General features: G+C 52.4%; 1 protein-coding gene across 3 annotated transcripts in view; it reads left to right on the top strand.

Annotated features, from left to right (window-relative positions):
• The window catches only part of FGG (fibrinogen gamma chain), a 48,482-nt gene that overhangs the window by 10,491 nt on the left and 16,273 nt on the right, over positions 1-21,718 (top strand). For all 3 annotated transcript variants that reach the window (XM_029612662.1, XM_029612578.1, XM_029612491.1), the window contains exons 7-8: positions 133-317; positions 10,153-10,430. In XM_029612662.1, coding sequence (XP_029468522.1) covers positions 133-317; positions 10,153-10,430 — 463 coding nt within the window. The remainder of the gene's footprint in view (positions 1-132; positions 318-10,152; positions 10,431-21,718) is intronic.

The following is a 21,718-nucleotide window of genomic DNA, read 5'->3' as shown; positions in this document are numbered from 1 at the left end:
TCTTTGGTGGATGTGGAGGAATGAAGAGAGGTGGCTATGTAGAGGAGGATAAAGAAAAAGAGTTTGCTGTTTAAAATCATTTTAAGAAATACAAGTCAGGAACATTAAGATGATTCATCTGTTACCTTCCAGAGAGTTGATGGGAGCGTGGAATTCAACAAGAACTGGAATCAGTACAGAGAAGGATTTGGATATTTGTCTCCAGACGACACGACTGAATACTGGCTCGGAAATGAGAAAATGCACTTAATAAGCAGTCAGTCAACTCTCCCATATGTGCTGAGAGTGGATCTGAAAGACTGGGATAACAAGAAGAGGTAATGTTAATAAAAGCCAAAATGAAATGCAAGCTGTGTTCTATTAAAAACTTTACATTTTGGAAATACAGTCAGTGAGAACATTTTAGTATTTTGGGAGACAAAATATTCCATACATTGGAACCATCCGCTTTGAAATGCTGAAAAGCAGAATATAAATAAAGAAAGAGAATCAGAAATGTTCCTGGTTTTGGACATCAAAAAAATAGTAGGACTCCAGTTTTAAATAAAACTATTTGTGACATTGTTTACTTCCACTGTCTTGTCTTTGGAAGATTTTACAGAATTTTTAGAAATTAAAAAAAAAACTTTTTTGCATTGAAGATCTTCAGTTCCCTGTACGTACCCAGATCAGTCCAGACAGTGGGTTGAGCCTCCTTTCCAGCAGATGGAGACAAAAAAAACTTGAAGGGTATCCTGTATCAGGACAGTACTCCCCATGCGTCCCTTCAGTATTTCTCTGTCTCCAGCAGATGAAGGTGGCAGACCCTGTGGCTCCCACTTTTCTGGCTATTTGCTTTCTCTGAGGAAATTTTTCCTTGTCTTTAACTTTCTCTTTCCCTGTACGTACCAGGATCAGTCCAGGACACCTGGGTTGTGACTCCGCACCAGTAGATGGAGACAGACTAAAACTTGTGGGCGGAGCCATATATGCCCCTGTGCCAGTCACAGCCCCTCAGTCTTACTCTGTCTCCAGTAGATGGTGCAGGTGCGGTCACAGCTCCTGCCTGCCCTGATTCTGGTAGTCCGTCAAGGTTGGTTCTTTTTCTTGTTTTTAGGCCAGTTTTAGGCCAGTTTTAGGCTACAGGTGTTTTCTTTTGGGAATTTGAGTTTTGCATTGTAAATTGTCACTGACGTCCCGTCTGCCCTGCCTCCCAGGGGGGTTGAGAGGTCCTGAGGGGACTACCCCCCCCCCCGGTTGAGGCCGCTGCTAGGGTCGAGGACCCGGCTTTACCAGTAGCAGCGTCAGGGGTGACACCGGGGAGCCCGGTTCACTCACCCCTGCTGGATTAGGGCTCCAGGACGGTGGACAGTGACAGGGTTTTTTGTTACAAAAAAAAAAAAATTGAAAGTTGTTGATTTTGTTTCCGGCTCTGTTACTTCACGTCGCCGCTCCGTGTTGGCTCTGGGGGGGGCGCTGCTGGCAGGGGGGAGGTCGGTCGCCTTAATTTTACCTTTGTTACTCGTGTGGCTCTCCGGTTCGCCGCATTTTCGCCGGCATGCCTCGTGGCTTCTTCGGTCGGCCCGGCGGCTCGGTCGTTTGCTTCCAAGGGGTTACCAGGTCCTGAGGGGACCATCTCCCCTGGTAGAGCACTTGCTGGGCTACGGGTCGCGGATCCTGGGTTAGTTTACTGCCCAGCCGGGGTGATACCGGGGAGCCCGGTTCCCTCGCCCCGGCCGGACCGCCGGACCGCTGCGAGGGACAGCTCCAGGTAATTAAAACAAAAAAAAAACAAAATGGAGCAGTTTTCTTTTCAGCGCGCCTGTTTCTCTTCGGCAGCGGTCGCTTTCGGCGTTTCCTCTCTCCTCCTCCCCTTCTCTCTTTTTCATTTTGCGTTTTTCGTCCCTCTTCCGAGCAGGCCGCATGGGTCGGCCTGCTCGACTTGCGGCTCCGGCACCGCGCGCCTCTAGCGAGCTCGGCTCTCCTCAGGCTGCGAAACGAGGGGCACAGTATCGTTGGCCTTGCTTCGGGGGGTGCTTGTCCGGCGGCGGCATTTCGCTCTGGCGGCGTACTTGGTCGGGAACCGTCCGGCGGCCTTCCCCAAGCAGTTTTCTGCCTGCCGCGGGCAAAGATTTAAAAAAAACAAACAAAAAACTACACAGACCTCTCGCGCGAAATTGGCGGTAAAGTCGGCCATCTTGGTGCGGCGTCGAGCGCGACACCAAGCGCGGCAGGCCCCAGGGGTTTTTCCCTCATTTCCATTTCCCCCCCCCCCCCAGTCGCCGGCTCCGCGGTCTGTTTGCCATCAGAGGCGGTGGGGGGGAGGGCCGGGGGAGACACGCCACAAACTCTGAGGGACTCTTTGTCCCTGGTTTTCTTTTGGCCAGGCATAGGGCCTTTAAGGCTGCAGAGCCCACAAGCGACCTTCTGGCCAGGCGAGGAGCCTGAGAGGCCAATCAAGTTAGGACCGGACGCGTACTCGGCCACAGATCGCGGTGGGGCGATTCATAGCCAAACGCCCGTTGCGGGCCATACCGCCTGGTTTGCGCACGGTCCCTACCTCTGACTCGTCAGATCTGGTAATTTCCTAGGTGTCCTCCCCTCCTCCGAGGGGGGCTGAGGGAGATGTCGACGTTTGAATCGTCTGGTCCGGAGATTTCCAAGGCGCCCTCCCCGCCTCCGAGGGGGGCTGAGGGGGATGGCACGCCACCGCTGGGGGCAGCGGGGCAGACACAGCCTTCGGAAGGGGATTACTCGAGCTTGGTCCGCCTCTTCATCAAGAAGGAGCTGGCCCCTGATTCCCGCCATCCTGGAGGGGTTGGGCATCGCCACCCCTGGGGTAGTCTCGGCTGGGCTTCATTCCTTTTCACCTCTCTGTGTCAGCCCTGCTTTATCGAGAATAGGATACTCCGGCTTTGCACCTCTAGGTCACGAACGCTATGGGTAAGCTCTCTCCCTTGCCGGAGATCGAATGATTCCCGAGGCCCGAGGATAAATTCAGGGCGCGGTTTTCATTTTCGGCCAGGTTCCGCTTTCGTGCTCCCAGGACGTCGCGTCCTCCAAAGTCTCCTGGTCAGTCGTATAGGGCTTCTTCCTCCCGGACCCCGCCATGGCAGCAGCAGCCCTTTCGGGGGAAACAAGGGAGCCCTGGTGAGCGCAGGGGTCCTAAGCTTCGCAATGAAAGGTGGTCGGCCTCTCGCTCTCTCACCGCAGCCACAGCACGCCGTTCCCAACGTCGGGGCGCGGTTGATTTCAGTTGTAGAGAGATGGGCCGGTGTAACGTCAGACCAGTGGGTCCTCCGCGTGATCAGACTCGGCTGCCTCCTCCGTTCCGGTAAACCGCACGGCAGGGGCCGTTACTCCATTTACTTCGTCGTCCCCAAGACAGGCGGCACGGACAGATCTATTCTGGATCTTGGTGGAGTGAACCGATGCCTTCGCGTTTCTCACTTCAAAATGGAGTCGATTCGGTCGGTAATTGCTGCGGGGCGGCCCGGCGAGTTTTCTGGCCTCCCTGGATTTCGCGGAGGCGTATCATCACATAGGCATTCAGCCGTCGTTCCTGCACTTCAGGTTCTGCGTTCTAGGACGGCACTGCCAGTTTCAAGCGCTCCTGGTTGGTCTCGCGACGGCCCCCGCACGTTCACGAAGGTGATGGTCGCGGTGGCGGCGCGGCTGCGCCAGTATGATCTCCTGGTCCATCCGTCCCTGGACAGTTGGTGGATTCGGGCGAAGCCTGAGGATCAATGTCGGTTGTCAGTTGGCCAGGGTCCTATACCTTGGCAGTCCCTAGGATGGGTGGTCAACTTCAACAAGAGTCATTGGACACCCTCGCGGACCTTGGAATATCTGGGAGCCGTTGTCGACACGTCGCGAAAGGAGATACGAGCTGCCAGCTCAAGTAAGGCGCTTCTTGTCTCTCCGCCGGCCGCGGGTCTGCGACTGCCTTACGGTCCTGGGCTCTATGGCTTCCACGCTTGCGCTGGTTTCCTGGGCGTTCGCTCATCTGCGGTTTTTTACCGTCGTCCTTACTATCTTGCTGGGCGCCGGTTTCCGAGGAGTTCCACTTACCGCTTCCACTAGGGGGACTCGCGAGGTCCAGCCTGCTCTGGTGGCTGGATTCCAGTGACCGCGGATGCCAGCCTCTCCGGTCGGGGAGCGGTCTGCCTAGGGAGCTCGGTCCAAGGCCTATGGTCAGTGTCGCTAGCCCAGTGGTCTATCAACAGACTAGAGACCAGAGCGGTCCGTCGGGCTCTGCAAGCCTTCCTACCGGTAGGGAAAGGCGGTCCGAGTGTTGTCGGACAACGCGACCACCGTGGCCTACATCAACCGCCAAGGCGGGACAAGGAGCCCCCAGGTGGCGGAGGAGGCTCAGCGCTTAATGATCTGGTCAGGGCTACATCTCAGCAACATAGCAGCCTCTCACAGTGCAGGAGTCGACAACGTTCAGGCAGATATTCTCAGCCGGCATCGCCTGGATCCCGGAGAGTGGGAGCTGGCGGACGAAGCGTTTCTTCTCATTTGCGAATCGTGGGGAGTGCCCCACAGGGATCTGATGGACACGTGGCACAATGCGAAGGCTCCGCGATGTTTCAGTCGAAGTCGAGAAAGGGGGGCAGAAGGCGTCGATGCGTTGGCGCTTCCCGGGCCGACGGATGTTCTGCTGTACGTGGTTTCCCCCGTGGCCGATGATCGGCAAGATTCTGCGGCGCATAGAGTTGCACCCAGCCAACGTGCTCCTGGTGGCACCGGAGTGGCCGCGCCGGCTGTGGTTCGCAGACCTCGTCCAGCTCACAGTGGCGGCACCCCTTCAGCTCCAGGGAATGGCGGGTCTACTCCATCAGGGCCCTGTCTGTTTAGAGAATGCGGATCACTTCTGCCTCGCGGCATGGTTTTTGAGAGGAATCGGCTGAAGAGAAAAGGTTACTCAGATGCGGTGGTAGCCACGTTGCTACGTTCCAGGAAACAGGCGACGTCCCTGGCTTATGTCCGTGTCTGGGTGGATTTGGAGGAATGGTGCGTGCAGTGTGGGGTGGTCCCTACTGCGGCTTCTGTCTCCGACATTCTGGCGTTCCTCCAGGCAGGTCTTGCCAAAGGTCTGGCTTGCAGTTCCCTACGGGTCCAAGTGGCGGCGATTGGTTGTTTGCGAGGTAAGGTCCGTGGTATTTTCCTGGCTTTTCACCCAGATATCTCCCGTTTCCTTCGGGGAGCTAAACACCTTCGTCCTCCATTGCGTCTCCCCTGTCCGGCTTGGAACCTCCATTCGGTTCTCTCCGCTTTATGCGCGGCGCTGTTTGAACCCTTGAAATGCTTATCTATTCCGGATCTCACGTTGAAGACTGTGTTCTTGGTGGCGATTGCTTCGGCACGGCGTGTTTCGGAGTTACAGGCTTTGTCCTGTAGGGAACCCTTCTGGTGTATTTCCGATTCCGGAGTTTATTTGCGGACGGTTCCGTCCTTCCTGCCGAAAGGGGTGTCGGCCTTCCATGTTATTCCATTGGTTGAGCTGTCCGCTTTCGCGGTCGGGGAGCCCTCTGATCCGGAAGCGAGGGAATTACGGAAGCTTGACGTGCGGAGATCCCTCCTTCGCTGTCTGGAGGTTACTTATCCATTTCAGGTCACAGCTCAGCTGTTTGTTTTGTTCTCTGGTCCAAAGAAAGGAGTTGCAGTGTCCCGCACGACGATTGCCAGTTGGCTCAAGGAGGCCATTGGTTCAGCGTTCTTGGTGCGGGGGAAAACCACTTCCCGTGGGTCTTCGGGCTCCCTCGACTCGCTCTCCAGCTGCGTCTTGGGCGGAAGCTTCTCAGGTGTAGCCTCAAGAGATTTGCAGGGCGGCTACCTGGAAGTCGTTGCATACCTTTATCCGGCATTACCGGTTGGATGTCCGGGCTACCGATTCCGGGGGATTTGGAGAGAGGGTACTCCGAGCGGGACTCTCTGCTTCCCACCCTCGGTAAGTTGGCTCTGGTACCTCCCAGGTGTCCTGGACTGATCCTGGTACGTACAGGGAAAGGAAAATTAGTTTCTTACCTGATAATTTTCGTTCCTGTAGTACCAAGGATCAGTCCAGGATCCCGCCCGCAGTGCTGCGCTGAAGTAACGGAGAGTCCGCTCACGGTTCTGGGTTAATCTTGTCCGCTTGTTTAGCTCTCTCGGTGGAGAGCACGTTTCCAGAAGGGGTATTTCTTTCCCCGTTCTGTTGGCGGTTTATAGCTAGTTTTGGTTTTAGTTCTCTGGTTGTGTTTTCTACTTTGACATTACGTATGACTGAGGGGCTGTGACTGGCACAGGGGCATATATGGCTCCGCCCACAAGTTTTAGTCTGTCTCCATCTACTGGTGCGGAGTCACAACCCAGGTGTCCTGGACTGATCCTTGGTACTACAGGAACGAAAATTATCAGGTAAGAAACTAATTTTCCTTTCAGGATCAAGCAAGTATTTAAAAACAAACAAAAAAAAAAGCTTTTAAATTTAAAAACAAAAAGTTTGACAGGAGATTCAGTTTCTTTCTCCATGCTCTTATGTAGTCCTAGGGGTGTTTTACCCCTTGATCCCTCAGCCTAGAACTCTTCTCGGTGTACTTTTGCCTGGCCTGGGGTGATTACTGGTGGTCCAGTCCCTCCTCCATCGGGACCCCTGAGATGACTCTGCCTCGGGTTCACTCTTAACAGAGAAGATTACATTCCTCTGTTTGTTTAAAAAAAAAAAAGGTAATTTATTCCTAACAGGATTTTTATTGCTTAAAGCTAACAGCTCGGGGGAAGGAACGAAGTGCAGGGTTTTACTCCCCTGCTCCCACTCACAGCAGCCAGGCACAACAGAAGCTTGTCGTCTGCAGCAGCAGCTTTCTCTCTCTCCCCTCCATGATTATGCTCCGATCTCATTTGTTTATTGCTTGCAGGGAGCCTGCTTCACGGCTCACCCACAACGGGGTCTGCTCCATTTGTTTGCCTGGCGGGGAGGAGCCTTCTTCGGCGGCAGCAAAATCAGGCACCCGTGGTCAGGCCGGCAAGCGCGCTCTCAGACCTGCCCCGTCCCTGCAAACCGTGGGAACGGCGGCCATTTTGCCTGCAGGCATCGCTCCCGATTCAGGGCCTGAGGAGGGAAGGGATTCCTTTTTTCCTCATTCTTCTCCGTATTTGAGCCCCGTGGATCTCCCTGACTCGGTCCTTGACCCTAACCATGGGGTCTCCCCTCCCCCCAGGGCAGGGAGATCCTCGAAGCATTTTTCCACAGATTTTGTATTACTATTGTACAAAGCCTATCTAGCTAGCTTGCTGCAAGAGGATGACCCCTCCCCAGACCCCCCACCCGCAAAGATCCCTCGGGCATCTATAGAACAGGGACCCAAACCCAAACTCAGGGAGCTGCTCAGGTCTCGGAGCAGGGATCCAAACTCCCTGATCCTCAGGGGGCAGTCTGAGTCAGGACCAAAACGGGGGTTCCGGATCCTCCAGATCCTGTTATCAGGCCACCTCAACTCCCAGATCCCGATACAGATGCGGATATTTTAAATCAAAATCCACCCGTCGAGGGAGATGACCCCCGTGTGTTGCGTTTGTTCCAACGGGAGGAGTTAAAACCGCTCATCTCTTTTGTTTTCTCTGAACTGGGGATAGATGTTCCTCCAGATGAGTCCGCAAGTATCCTGATTTCCAGGAACGTGAATCCGGTCCTGGCAGGACTGAGAGCACCCCACATACGTTTCCCTTCCACCCTGTGCTAATGCAACTCCTCCGGGAGTGGGAATCTCCCGAATCTGGCCTGCGGGTACGCAGAGCAATGGACAAACTCTATTCCCTCCCGGATCAGTGCCTAGGATGCTAAAAAAGTCCCTAAGGTGGATGCTTCGGTTTCTGCGGTCACCAAATGAACTACCATCCCAGTGGTGGGAGCAACCACTTTAAAGGATTTTCAAGACCGTAAATTGGAAATGCATCTCAAGCGAATTTTTGAAGTTCTGGAATTAGGAGTTCGGGTGACAGTCTCTTGCAGCGGGCAAGCCTTAGGTGGGTTCAACAACTTCTCAGCACCCAGGACCTCCTGTCTGCAGAGGCGGAAAGGCTGGAAGCTGCAGTTGCCTATGGGGCTGATGCCCTCTATGATCTCCTCAGGATGCAGGCCAGAGCTATGGTTTCAGCGGTTTCGGTCAAGCGCGCCTCTGGCTGCAAAATTGGGTGGTGGACTCCTCTTCTAAAGCACAGTTGGGCACTCTTCCTTTAAAGGGAAAGTTGCTTTTCGGGGAGAACCTGGAACAGCTTATCAAATCCTTAGGAAACAACAAGGTTCATAAGCTGCCTGAGGACTGCCCTAAACAGTCAAAGTCCTTTTTTCCTTCACGCTCTCGTTTCCATGTGCAGCGCAGGTACAACAAGCCGCGGGGGGGGCTTCACAAAGAAATCCCTTCACTAGATCTAAATCATGGTCTCATTCCTTTTGTGGACGACACCCGTTCTGGGATGGTAACCCTCAAGGATCCGCCCCAAAGTCTTCGCAATGAGATGCGGCTGGCCCATCCTCCGTTCCCAACTTAGGAGGATGTCTGTCCCTATTTTTCGAGGAGTGGGCCAAGATTACTTCGGATCGGTGGGTCCTCGAAGTCATCGAACAAGGCTATGCTTTAGAATTTGCTTGGGATCTCCAGGACCGCTATTTAATCTCTCCCTGCGCGAGTTGGAAGTGTCCAGCTGTGTGCCAGACACTAGACAGGCTTCAACAGCTTGGTGCCATAGTCCCGGTCCCTTTGGAAGAACAGGGGTCAGGCCAATATTCCATCTACTTCGTGGTACCCAAAAAGGATGGCTCTTTTCAGCCAATCCTGGACCTTAAGAGAGTCAACAGGGCGCTCAAGGTCCCCCATTTTCAGATGAAGACCTTGAGGGCGGTCATCGAGGCGGTTCGCACAGGCGAATTCCTTGCCTCTCTCAACCTGAAGAAGGCCTACCTTCATATCCCAATCCGCCAGGACCATCAGAAAACATTGCAAGCATGCCTGATGGAGACCTAAGGCACCTTGATGTAAAAAGAGGACTACTGCAATACTTATAAGTCACAAACGAGTTTCAAGTCTCTGATCATCTTTGTCTTATGGAGCGGGCCCAATAGTGGGAACAAGGCTTCTAAGGCTACCATCACTCGCTGGCTAAAGGAGGCGATTGCGTTGGCGTATATTTGTTGGGGCCGGCCGGTTCTGGAGGGCTTAAAGGCCCATTCTTTGCATTCACAGGCTACCTCTTGGGCGGAGAGCCAGTTGGTCTCTCCACAAGAGATATGTAGAGCAGCTATTTGGAAATCTCTTCATACCTTTGCTCGTCATTATCGCCTCGATGTACAGGTGCCAGTTTTTGCTTCCTTCAGCAGACATGTACTTCGAGCGGGACTATCTCGGTCCCACCCTACTTAGGGAAGCTTTGGTACATCCCGCTATCTGGACTGATCTGGGTACGTACAGGGAAAGAAAAATTGGTTCTTACCTGCTAATTTTCGTTCCTATAGTACCACAGATCAGTCCAGACGCTCACCCTTACGTGAAGGGACTCTGTCTTTATTCTTTTCAACAACCGCTCGAAGTCCTATTAATGGTTATGGTGGTTACAAGGCTATGATTTACAAGTCACCGGAAGTATCTATTGCATATATAAGAGCAATTATTCAAAATTTTCAAGTTCCATTTTATACATTTTTGCTTGCTTGATCCTATTTCTAGTTGAGGTTACATGTTTCTGCTTTGAGAATGTTTATACTGAAGGGATGCAGGGGGAGCACTGTCCTGATACAAGATACCCTTCAAGTTTTTCTCTGTCTCCATCTGCTGGAAAGAAGGCTCAACCCACTGTCTGGACTGATCCATGATACTACAGGAACGAAAATTAGCAGGTAAGAACCAATTTTGCTATAGTAATTGACAGATAGCAAATTTACAAGAACTAGAGTTTCGATACATGGATTCTTTACAGGCTGTGACATTATTGGACCAGTACAAGAGTTACACAAAGATATTGTACTATCTAAGCTTTGAGACCAATTTGGTGCTGTAAAAGAGAAAGATATATACATATACATAACCAATTATCAACAACCAAATTTCAAAACATTATAATGTGTATATACAGTTATATATATGTGTATATATAAATATTTTTTGCAAATTATATATTTTTGTTTGTCATCAGCACGGCTGACTATCATTCATTCAAAGTGGGACCTGAAGTAGACAAGTACCGCTTGACTTATACCTACTTCATGGGTGGTGATGCCGGAGATGCCTTTGACGGCTATGAATTTGGAGACGATCCCAGTGACCAGTTTTATACACGTCACAATGGCATGCAGTTCAGTACATATGACCAAGACAATGATAAGTTTGACGGCAACTGTGCAGGACAGGATGGATCTGGCTGGTGGATGAATCGATGCCATGCTGCCCTTCTCAATGGCAAATATTACAAGGGTAAAGTCATCTTATTATTCTTACCCTTTTAACGTAAGAAAACAGATTCACAATTACCACAACCCAGCATCTCTAATCAAGATAATTATTTGGGGGAGTGGCCTAGTAGAGTGGAGGAGTGGGCTGAAAACCAAGGAAGCCAGGGTTTTAAATCCTTCTCCCACTGACATTCTTTGTGACTCTGGGCAAGTCACTTCACTCTCTATTGTGTTAGGTACCAACGTAGATTGTAAATCCTTTGAGGAAGGGACCTACCTATTATGACTTGCTTTTAGCATGGGTTTGGAAAGGTAATTAAATCCAAATATTTAACATTTTTATATTCAGCTTTTCCAGTGTCACCCAACATATAGTAATCAAAAATAGAAAAAGTTTTAAAAACAAGGCATATTGCCTATGTAACAGTAAATATTTAAAAACATAATCACAAATATATTGCCATAAATAGACACAATTATTCACATGTCCAACAGAGAACCCAGATTAGAATTAGTTCTCAAATTTGGGCAGTTAAACAATTAGGGGTAGACTTATAATGGACACATTGATTTTATAACATGTATGTGTGCCGGCATGCACGAGTTATAAGATCAGGTGGCTGCGCACAAGGGGAGGGGGGGAAGACTTTCGCAATTTCCACGCGGCAACACAATCGGGCCTTCCCCAGTTCCCTCCCAGTCCGCTCCAGTTAAGGAGCAGACTGGGAGAGAACTTCCCTACCCCCCTGCACCTAAACTCCCTCCCTCTTCCCCTCTCCTCCCCATCCCCAAACCTTACCTACCCTTGTTTATTTTCATACTTATCCTCTCAGCGTATGAGAGGACCTCCGTATCCTCTCAACGTGGATACCACTCAGCGCCTTTAGCATCCCACAAGACCACACACAAGAAGGCTCATTCCTATCCCCATCTTCCCCCGCACTCAAGCCATCAGTCTCTCACTTATTTCCATTATTTTGTTCAATGCCCAATCCCTCCAGAAGAAAACACATCTCCTACATGACCTTCTAACTGACTCCAAACCAGAAATCTGCGCTATAACTGAAACCTGGTTTAAACAGCATGACACTCCCCTCATCAACCAACTCCCTATCGACAATTACGACTTTTTCTCAATTCCACGCAAAAAGAAAAGAGGTGGTGGCTTACTCTTGGCTGTAAAAAAAAAAAAAAAAAAAAAGGAGCTCAAACTTCTATCCCAGAAATGTGATCTTCCCAACCAGTACGAAATTGACTTTTTCAAATCTAAATCGCTTCAAATTTGTCTCATTTACATCCCCCCCCCCCCCCCCGGTCTACTAGAGAAAGACTCCTCCCCTCTTATTGAATTCTTTGCCAAATCCCTTTCCTCTGACTTACCCACGATTCTCCTTGGAGACTTTAACCTACACGTGGATGCTTGCCCACAATCCGCTGCTTGTGAAGCCTTCATTTCCTCCCTTGAAGCTATGGGATTCAATCAAATCGTTCAATCTCCTACCCACAAAGCTGGCCACACCCTAGATCTTATTTTCATCAACTCCCCCATCAATATAATCAATCCCCCCTCATGTCTGGCAGTACCTTGGTCTGATCACTCTATGATCCATACTCCCCTCGCACTACCGCAAACATCCCTTACCCCGCCATCGCAACTTATTTCTTTCAAATACCGCAAAACCTGTACCGTGGACACCCTCACACAAGCATGCTCTGACATAGCCAACCAACTTGATCTTTCGTCACCAGACAACGCCTTCTCCTCCTGGGTCGACCTCATCCTTAACATTGCCAACAAACTTTGCCCTTTGATAACAAAAACTATCAATCCGGCCCGTCGAAATAGAAAACACTGGTATACACCTAACCTCAGAATTCTCAAAACTCAGCTTAGAGCTGCTGAAAGGTGCTGGCGCAAGCACCCCTCCCCTGCATCCAAAACTACCTATTACCAACGCATGCACGAATATAGAAAATCCATCCTCCATACTAAACGAGAATACCATGCCAGAAAGATACACGGTCTACAATATAACCCCAAGGCTCTTTCCTCAATGATTGCTGACCTTACCAGCCCCTCCCATATGCAACCACTAACAACTACCTCCAAGAATCGCTGCAATGAATTAGCACACTTCTTTAGAGATAAAGTTGTCTCCCTCACTGCACACTTCTCTCATAACACCAACAATGTTATTCTTCCTGTCCCCAGCTCTTCAGCTACCCTTTCCTCCTTTGATTCATCTTCCTTGCTGGAAATAGAGAACATCCTAAGAAAGATGAAACCATCCTCACATCCCTCTGAAACTATCCCCTCTAAACTTCTCTTATCTATTCCCAAAGTAATCGCCAAACCACTATCTAACATCTTCAACTGCTCTTTGGAGCAAGGCACAGTCCCTAATTTTCTCAAACAAGCAGTAGTTAAACCTTTACTCAAAAAACCTAATCTTAATCCTTCCACCTTGTCTAATTTCAGACCTGTTTCAAACCTACCCCTTCTATCTAAAATTATTGAAAAACTAGTCAATTCTCGCCTTTCCCTTCACCTCGAACAACACAACATTCTTCCCTCAACTCAGGAAGCATCGTAGTACTGAAACCCTACTACTCTCCCTTACTGACACACTTATCAAAGGAACCGATTCGGGCTCCTCTTATCTGATTGCTATGCTAGATATCTCCGCTACCTTTGACACTGTCAATCACTCTATCCTCCTCAACATTCTCGGAAGTATTGGAATTTCTGGAAACGCACTCTCTTGGATACATTCCTATCTACAAAATCGCTTTTTCACTGTCCTAGTTGATAACACTGAATCTCAACCTATCAGTCTTCCTCAGGGTGTCCCCCAGGGTTCCTCTCGCTCCTCTACCCTCTTTAACATTTACATGCTTCCCCTTACCACCCTTCTTACCAATCTTCGCATCAAGCACTTCATATACACAGATGATGTGCAAATTCTCTTCCCCTTCTCTGATTCCTTCCAAACCGCCCTACAAAACTGGGAATCCTTCCTTTCCTCCATTAACCAACTTCTCACAGACATGCACCTTGCTTCAACCCAAAAAAAACTGAACTCATAATAATTTCCAACAAACAGCCTCTCCCAGCTATCCCCCTCTCACATGCATTGACATCTTTCTCCTCACACACTCGCAACCTAGGTGTTCTCATTGACAACCAACTCACTTTCAAACCCTTTATTAAATCTATCATAAGAGACTGCTATTTTAAGTTACAAACGATAAAAAAACTCAGACCTTTACTAAACTTTTCTGATTTTCGCACAATTCTTCAGTCTATTATTTTTTCTAAAATAGACTACTGTAACACCCTCCTCCTTGGCCTCCCTTCAACGCATACCAAACCTTTGCAACTCTTACAAAATGCCGCTGCACATATTCTCACAAACTCCAAAACAAGGGACCACATCACACCTACGCTTATCGAACTTCATTGGCTCCCAATACCATCACAAATACTTTACAAAGCTCTCTCCCTCATCCATAAAAGTCTGACAAATGAAAACCTCAAATGGATCAACCCCCCCTCTCCTTCCTCGCACTTCCACTAGCCCTGCCCTCCAAGGAACCCTCTGCACACTGTCAATCAAATCAATCAAACTTTCCTCTACTATGAGCAGAGCATTTTCCCTTGCTGGCCCTACCCCAGGTGTCTGGAACCTTTTTGGCTGAGAGAGCCATGAACGCCACATATTTTAAAATGTAATTCCGTGAGAGCCACACTAACTACAACCCCCACCCTCCTGACACCCCCAAGACCTACCAAATTAATTTACTACAACCCCCCACCCTCCTGACCCCCCCCTCCCAAGACCTGCCAAAAGTTCCTGGTGGCCGAGCGGAGGTCCACGGCTCGCAGACAAATCTTTAATAAAAGTAAAAATCTAACAAAACCCCCCACCCTCCTGACGCCCCCCCAACACCTCCAAAATTAATTTACTACATCCCCCCACCCTCCTGACCCCACCCCCAAGACCTGCCAAAAGTCCCTGGTGGTCCAGCAGGGGTCCGGGAGCGATCTCCTGGACATGGGCTGTCGGCTGCCAGTAGTCAAAATGGCGCCGACGGCCCTTTGCCCTCACTATGTCAATGGCAGCAGTAGCCCCTGTGACATAGTAAGGGCAAAGGGCCATCGACACCATTTTGATTACTGGCAGCCATCTGCCCTTTGCCCTTACTATGTCACAGGGGCTACCGCCGCCATTGGTCGACCCCAGTGACATAGTGAGGGCAAAGGGCCGTCGGCGCCATTTTGACTACTGGCAGCCGACAGCCCAAGTCCAGGAGATCACTCCCGGACTGCTCCTGGACCCCCGCTGGACCACCAGGGACTTTTGGCAGGTCTTGGAGGGGTCAGGAAGGTGAGGGGTTGTAGTAAATAAATTTTGGATGTCTTGGGGGGCGTCAGGAGGGTGGGGGGTTTTGTTAGATTTTTACTTTTTTTATTAAAGATTTGTCTGCGAGCCAGATGCAGCCATCAAAAGAGCCACATCTGGCTCGCGAGCCATAGGTTCCCGACCCCTGCCCTACCCTATGGAATTCCCTACCTCCTGATCTACGCACAGAGACCTCAACTACTAAATTAAAAAAAAAAAAAAAAAAACCTGGCTGTTCCGTCAAGCCTACCACCTTTCGCCTCCCTCTCCACGAAGAATACCTAACAGGCAACCGAGTACTTAACCTTTTTGCAACTGACTCTTCCCCCTGTCAACTGACCTCTGTTTATGTCCTACATCCTCTCAACCCCCTGTTAGTCACTCATGCTTCACCCCACTTTTTCTGCTCCATCCCTTCGAGGATCTTTATGACTCCATAGCTCTCCTTTGCTTTTATTTATGCTCTTTCCTTTGTGTGCTCCAGGACCCCTTCATATGACCCTTTTATGAAGCCTGCTCCCCACCCCTGGCCTTATACCCCCCCCCCCCCCCCAATGGCAACTGATTAAGAATGCTATAAGAACGCTGTTTTTTATTAACCATAACTCTTGGTGTACCATGTATTATAGTTGTCGTTTACATTGTTATGCTCCTCAGCATGATACCCTGTATTATAATCCCTCGCATTAATATATAGTTTGGGTTTTTTTTGGTTACTGTAGCTGTCTAAGATACCCCTATATATAGTCCTGGTTCTTAATCCATATATATCTCTTATATATATTTTTTACATATCTTGCGATTGTTCTTTGTAAGAGCCATGCCTAATAGTTATTAGTTATATGTAAGCCGATACGATGTGCAAACAGTTGCGATTCCGGGCCGGCCCCGGAATCGTCGCTTACCCCGTGGCCACCCCGGTTCCAGGCCGCCTTCCCCGTGCCTCCTAAGACCGCTTCCGCCGCAGGCCCGATGCGTTCCCACCTCGCCCAGGCCTGCAGGCTCTTCTGCCGCCACGCTCCCGCTCTGGCGGAGCAGCCGGCGTCTCGCCGCGGCTGGCTCCGCCCCCTAGGCGCGCGTGCGCGTCCAGGCTTCCCATTTAAAGGGCCAAGCGCGGGGAAACGTGGTTCCTCCCTCGGGTGATGTCAGAGGCTGCAGGTTCCCTGTTTGTTCTAGTTCCGGTGCGGAGTTCCTGGCTTCTTCCTGGTGTTCCCTGGTTCTTGACTCGGATCGGCTGACGGTGTTTCCTGGCTTCCTGACTCTGACTCTGGCCTGGCATTCGGTGACTCTCTGGCTTCTGACGTTGGACTGGCTTACAGTGATCCCTTGGCTTCTGACTCTGGACTGGCAAGCGACGATTCTTTGACACACAACTCCGGACTGGCAGGCAGCGACCCTCTGGCACTCGACCTTGGACTCCGTCAGACTCTGCCCCCGCGGGCCCTCCTAAGTCCCAGCGGCCGGGTCCCTACGGGCTCCTCCTGGGGGGATTCCGGCTTCCAGGGTGAATCTCCTAAGTCCCAGCGGCCGGACTCCTACGAGCTCCTCTTGGGAGAGGATCGGCTTCCAGGGCGAAGACCTTCTCTTCACTGCGCCAGTTCCACCGTTCCTCTCCTCCTCGCCAAGGCCCTTGGTCGCATAGGGCTTCCTCGGTTCTTCCGCAGGCCATCCACGAGTCAGTGCTTGCCGCCTCCCAGTCGGGACCACTGCTGCAACCTTACAGCATCCCATCCATCGGTTCCGGTCGGCCCAAGGGTCCACGAAGCTAACAGATTGCAAGGCCATGGACCCGGCGGACCTTGCCGGCCTCAAAGCCATTCCGGGCATAGCCCAGAAGCTACAGCAGCAACAGATCTGCCTCGACACCTTGATGTCGACGGTCCAACGCCTGGCGGATCGTGTGGAGGGGGCTTCTGCAGCCGCCCCTGTGGCATCCTCGTCTCAGGCTAGTATGGGTTCCACCGCTCCGTTACAGATGCCTGCACCAGCCCGGTACTCAGGGGATCCGAAGTCGTGCCGAGGATTCCTCAACCAATGTTATATCCGTTTTGACCTGCTGCCCGCGCAATTTCCCACGGATCGAGTCAAGATGACCTATATGATTTCCCTCCTTGATGGGAGGCCCTTGGCCTGGGCTTCGTCCCTCTGGGAACGTCAGGATTCCCGACTGAACAATCTAGTGCAGTTTATTAAATCCTTTCGGAGAATCTTTGATGAACCCTCTCGCGCCTCCACAGCCGCCTCGGAACTACTCCAGCTGAGACAGGGGAATCGGCCTCTAGAAGAATACGCGATGGAGTTCCAGACCCTCGCCTCTGAACTGGCCTGGGGGGAGGACAGTCTGCATGGAATTTTCCTGGAGGGGCTTTCACCACGGCTCCAGGACGAACTTGCGGCTCGGGATCTTCCTGACGACCTCCAAGAATTGATTGAGCTGGCCGGGCGAAGACCCACTCCAGGACAGACCGGCCGTAGGACCACGCCGCCTCGGATTCGATCATCACCACCCGCGGCCACTGCCGTTCCGACAGAGGAACCCATGCAGTTGGGCCAGGGCCCTCTCTCGTCCGAAGAACGGAGGCGCAGACGCTCGCAGGGGTTATGTCTCTACTGTGGTGGTAAGGGGCATTTCCTAGCCCACCTCACCGAACGCCCGGGAAACGCCCGAACCTAGAGTCTAGCGGGGAGTTGATTCTAGGCAGTACCTCACCTCACTCCCCATGTACCGTACCAGTAAGGCTGGATCTCCCGGAGGGTGGTTTTGACACCCTCGCCCTGCTTGACTCTGGGTCCGGGGGGAATTTTATTCTTCGAGACCTGGTGCAGCAGCTTCGACTTGGGGTTCTCCCCCAGGAACCGCCGGTACGAGTCTCTTCCATCCAGGGGACTCCGCTCCCTGGTACCATCTCTACGCGCACGAGTCCTCTGAAGCTTCAGGTTGGCATCCTCCATCAGGAGGAGATCTCGTTTCTGATCCTGGAGAAATCTATTCACCCCGTTATCCTGGGCCTACCCTGGCTCAGGGAACACTCGCCAGTCATAGATTGGGCTTCACTTCAGATTACATCCTGGGGTCCTGCGTGTGCCCAGCATTGTCTTCCTGTTCGTCCTCCGCAAACGCTTCCACTCCTTACGACCCCGTTGACGGTACCACCACAGTATCACGCTTTTAAGGACGTCTTCTCTAAAGAAAAGGCGGAACTACTCCCGGAGCATCGACCCTTCGATTGTGCAATAAATCTGCTGCCAGGAGCCACACCGCCTCGAGGGAGGGTCTACCCGTTGTCTCTGCCCGAGACTCAGGCCATGTCCACTTATATCAAGGAGAACTTGGAACGGGGTTTTATCAGACCATCTAACTCCCCAGCAGGGGCTGGGTTCTTCTTCGTAGGGAAGAAGGACGGGTCTCTCCGCCCCTGTATAGATTACCGGGGCCTGAACCAGATCACTCGTCAAGATCGCTACCCACTGCCCTTGATCCCGGAGCTCCTGGATCATCTCCAGGGGGCCCGAATATTCACCAAGCTGGACCTCAGGGGGGCATACAACCTCGTCAGGATCCGCCCAGGAGATGAGTGGAAGACCGCTTTCAATACCAGGGACGGCCATTACGAATACCTCGTCATGCCTTTCGGACTCTGTAACGCTCCGGCGGTGTTCCAACATCTTATGAATGAGGTACTTCGCGACCTTTTGTACACCTCAGTCATCGTCTATCTTGATGACGTCTTGATTTACTCCCGGGATCTGGAGACGCATCGTCAACACGTGCGCCAAGTCCTGCAGAAGTTAAGGGAGAATCGGCTGTACTCCAAACTGGAGAAGTGCCAATTCGAGCGGGAATCCCTACCTTTCCTGGGATACATTGTCTCGTCTACCGGCTTCCGCATGGACCCAGATAAGGTAACCGCCATCAGGAACTGGCCGCAGCCGTTGGGAGTGAAGGCGCTCCAGCGCTTTCTAGGCTTTGCCAATTTTTATCGCCAGTTTATCCCGCAGTATTCCAGTCTGGTGGCGCCCCTGACAGCCCTCACACGGAAGGGTGCGGATGCCCGTAGGTGGACCCGTATCGCGGTACAGGCTTTCCAGCAGCTGAAGGAGGCTTTCCTACAGGACACTTGCCTCAGACATCCTGATCCTCAGCGCCAGTTCATTGTTGAGGTTGATGCTTCAGACGTTGCGGTAGGGGCTGTGTTAGCCCAAATCTCCAGGAACGGCAAATCATGGCCGTGTTCTTATTTCTCTCGTAAGTTTACCCCTGCGGAGAGGAATTACGGTATCGGCGACAAGGAGCTGCTGGCTGTTAAGCTAGCTTTCGAGGAGTGGCGCCAGTGGCTGGAGGGAGCCCAGCACCCTGTCATAGTTTACACCGACCACAAAAACCTAGAGTACCTATCTCGCGCCCAGAGGCTCAATCCCCGGCAGGCACGCTGGTCACTCTTCTTCAGTCGGTTCAACTTCTCCCTCCACTACCGGCCCGCAGCCAAGAACGTTAGAGCGGATGCTCTCTCCCACGCCACGGAGATCGAAGATGTTTCTGAACCTCCTCAATATATTCTGGACCCGGCTAGAGTTCAACTGGTCGCCACGGAACTCGGACCGGCCGGGAAAACGGTGGTTCCGGCTCGCTCAAGGAGGAGGGTCCTAGCTTGGGCACACGATTCTCTGACGGCGGGACATCCCGGGATTGCCCGGACCCTCGAGCTCCTCACTGAATTCTATTGGTGGCCACGGGTGAGGGAGGATGTCCGGCACTACTTACAATCATGCCCCACCTGCGCGCAGCAGAAACCACTACCTGGACGCCCCTGGGGCCTGCTCCAGCCGCTCCCTATTCCCACGGAACCGTGGACGCACATATCCACCGACTTTGTAGTGGAATTACCTCCGTCAGTGGGACTAACCGTGATTTGGGTCACGGTAGACCGGTTCTCAAAAATGGCACATTTTGTGCCTCTTGCCAAGCTGCCTACGGCTCCCCAACTGGCCGACCTGTTCGTCCATCATATATTCCGACTACATGGATTGCCGTTGCATATTACCTCAGACCGAGGGCCCCAATTCACGGCGAAATACTGGAGGGCACTATGCAAGAAATTCGGGATACAGCTAGACCTCACCACCGCTTTTCACCCTCAAGGCAATGGACAGGTAGAACGAACTAACCGCACCTTGAAAACCTTCCTCCGAGCCTGTGTAGGAGAGCTTCAAGACAACTGGGTCCACCTCTTACCTTGGGCCGAGTTCTCATATAACCGCCACAAACATTCTTCTACGTCACAACCTCCCTTCCAGTTGGTTTATGGGAGGGTTCCCAAGCCTCCGCTACCGTTGCCAGTGCGGGTTTCCTCTCTAGCGGCGCAACTAACGGCCAGCCAGCTCCACCATCTCTGGCACGCCACCCAGGAGAAGCTTCAGAGAACCGCGGCCCGCTTCAAGGAGTACGCAGATCGCTTTCGACGGTCCAGTATGGTTAAGTACCAGGAACATTCAATTGCGAACTCCATCCATGAGATTGGCACCTCGTTATATCGGGCCCTTCCCGGTGGCCGAACGCATTGGGGCAGTGTCCTACAGGTTACGTCTGCCTTCTACGCTCAAGATTCATGATGTTTTTCACGTATCACTACTCAAGCCGTTGGTCCTCTCCAGATTTCGAGCTCCCCCACCAGAGCCCACGGTTACCTCTTCGGATCAGGGTGACACATATACAGTAAAGGAGGTGTTGGACGTCCGCTACCGCCGCCATCGGTGGGAATACCTTCTGTCTTGGGAGGGGTATGGCCCAGAAGAGAATTCCTGGGAACCCTCTTCCCATATCCTAGACAAGGACCTTCTTCGCCAATTTCATTCCAGGCACCCGGACAAGCCGCGGCCCCCCGGGAAGGGGCGTAGGAGGGGGGGTACTGTTGCGATTCCGGGCCGGCCCCAGAATCGTCGCTTACCCCGTGGCCACCCCGGTTCCGGGCTGCCTTCCCCGTGCCTCCTAAGACCGCTTCCGCCGCAGGCCCGACGCGTTCCCACCTCGCCCGGGCCTGCAGGCTCTTCTGCCGCCACGCTCCCGCTCCGGAGCAGCCGGCGTCTCGCCGCGGCTGGCTCTGCCCCCTAGGCGCGCGCGCACATCCAGGCTTCCCATTTAAAGGGCCAAGCGCGGGGAAACGTGGTTCCTCCCTCGGGTGACATCAGAGGCTGCAGGGCTACTTAAGCCCTGCAGTTCCGGCTCTCAGGGCCTTGCAACAAGGTTCCCTGTTTGTTCTAGTTCCGGTGCGGAGTTCCTGGCTTCTTCCTGGTGTTCCCTGGTTCTTGACTCGGATCGGCTGACGGTGTTTCCTGGCTTCCTGACTCTGGCCTGGCATTCGGTGACTCTCTGGCTTCTGACGTTGGACTGGCTTACGGTGATCCCTTGGCTTCTGACTCTGGACTGGCAAGCGACGATTCTCTGGCACACGACTCTGGTCAGGCAAGCGACGATTCTTTGGCACACGACTCCGGACTGGCAGGCAGCAACCCTCTGGCACTCTACCTTGGACTCCGTCAGACTCGGCCCCCGCGGGCCCTCCTAAGTCCCAGCGGCCAGGTCCCTACGGGCTCCTCCTGGGGGGATTCCGGCTTCCAGGGTGAATCTCCTAAGTCCCAGCAGCCGGACTCCTACGAGCTCCTCTCAGGGGAGGATTGGCTTCCAGGGCGAAGACCTTCTCTTCACTGCGCCAGTTCCACCGTTCCTCTCCTCCTCGCCAAGGCCCTTGGTCGCATAGGGCTTCCTCGGTTCTTTCGCAGGCCATCCACGAGTCCGTGCTTGCCGCCTCCCGGTCGGGACCACTGCTGCAACCTTACAGCATCCCATCCATCGGTTCCGGTCGGCCCAAGGGTCCACGAAGCTAACACAAACGGCTATCGGTATAAAAGA

Source organism: Rhinatrema bivittatum, chromosome 1 (genome assembly GCF_901001135.1).
Source record: "Rhinatrema bivittatum chromosome 1, aRhiBiv1.1, whole genome shotgun sequence".
Classification (NCBI taxonomy): domain Eukaryota; kingdom Metazoa; phylum Chordata; class Amphibia; order Gymnophiona; family Rhinatrematidae; genus Rhinatrema; species Rhinatrema bivittatum.
The sequence above is the reverse complement of the archived record's forward strand: the minus strand, read 5'-3'. Positions and strand labels throughout refer to the sequence as shown.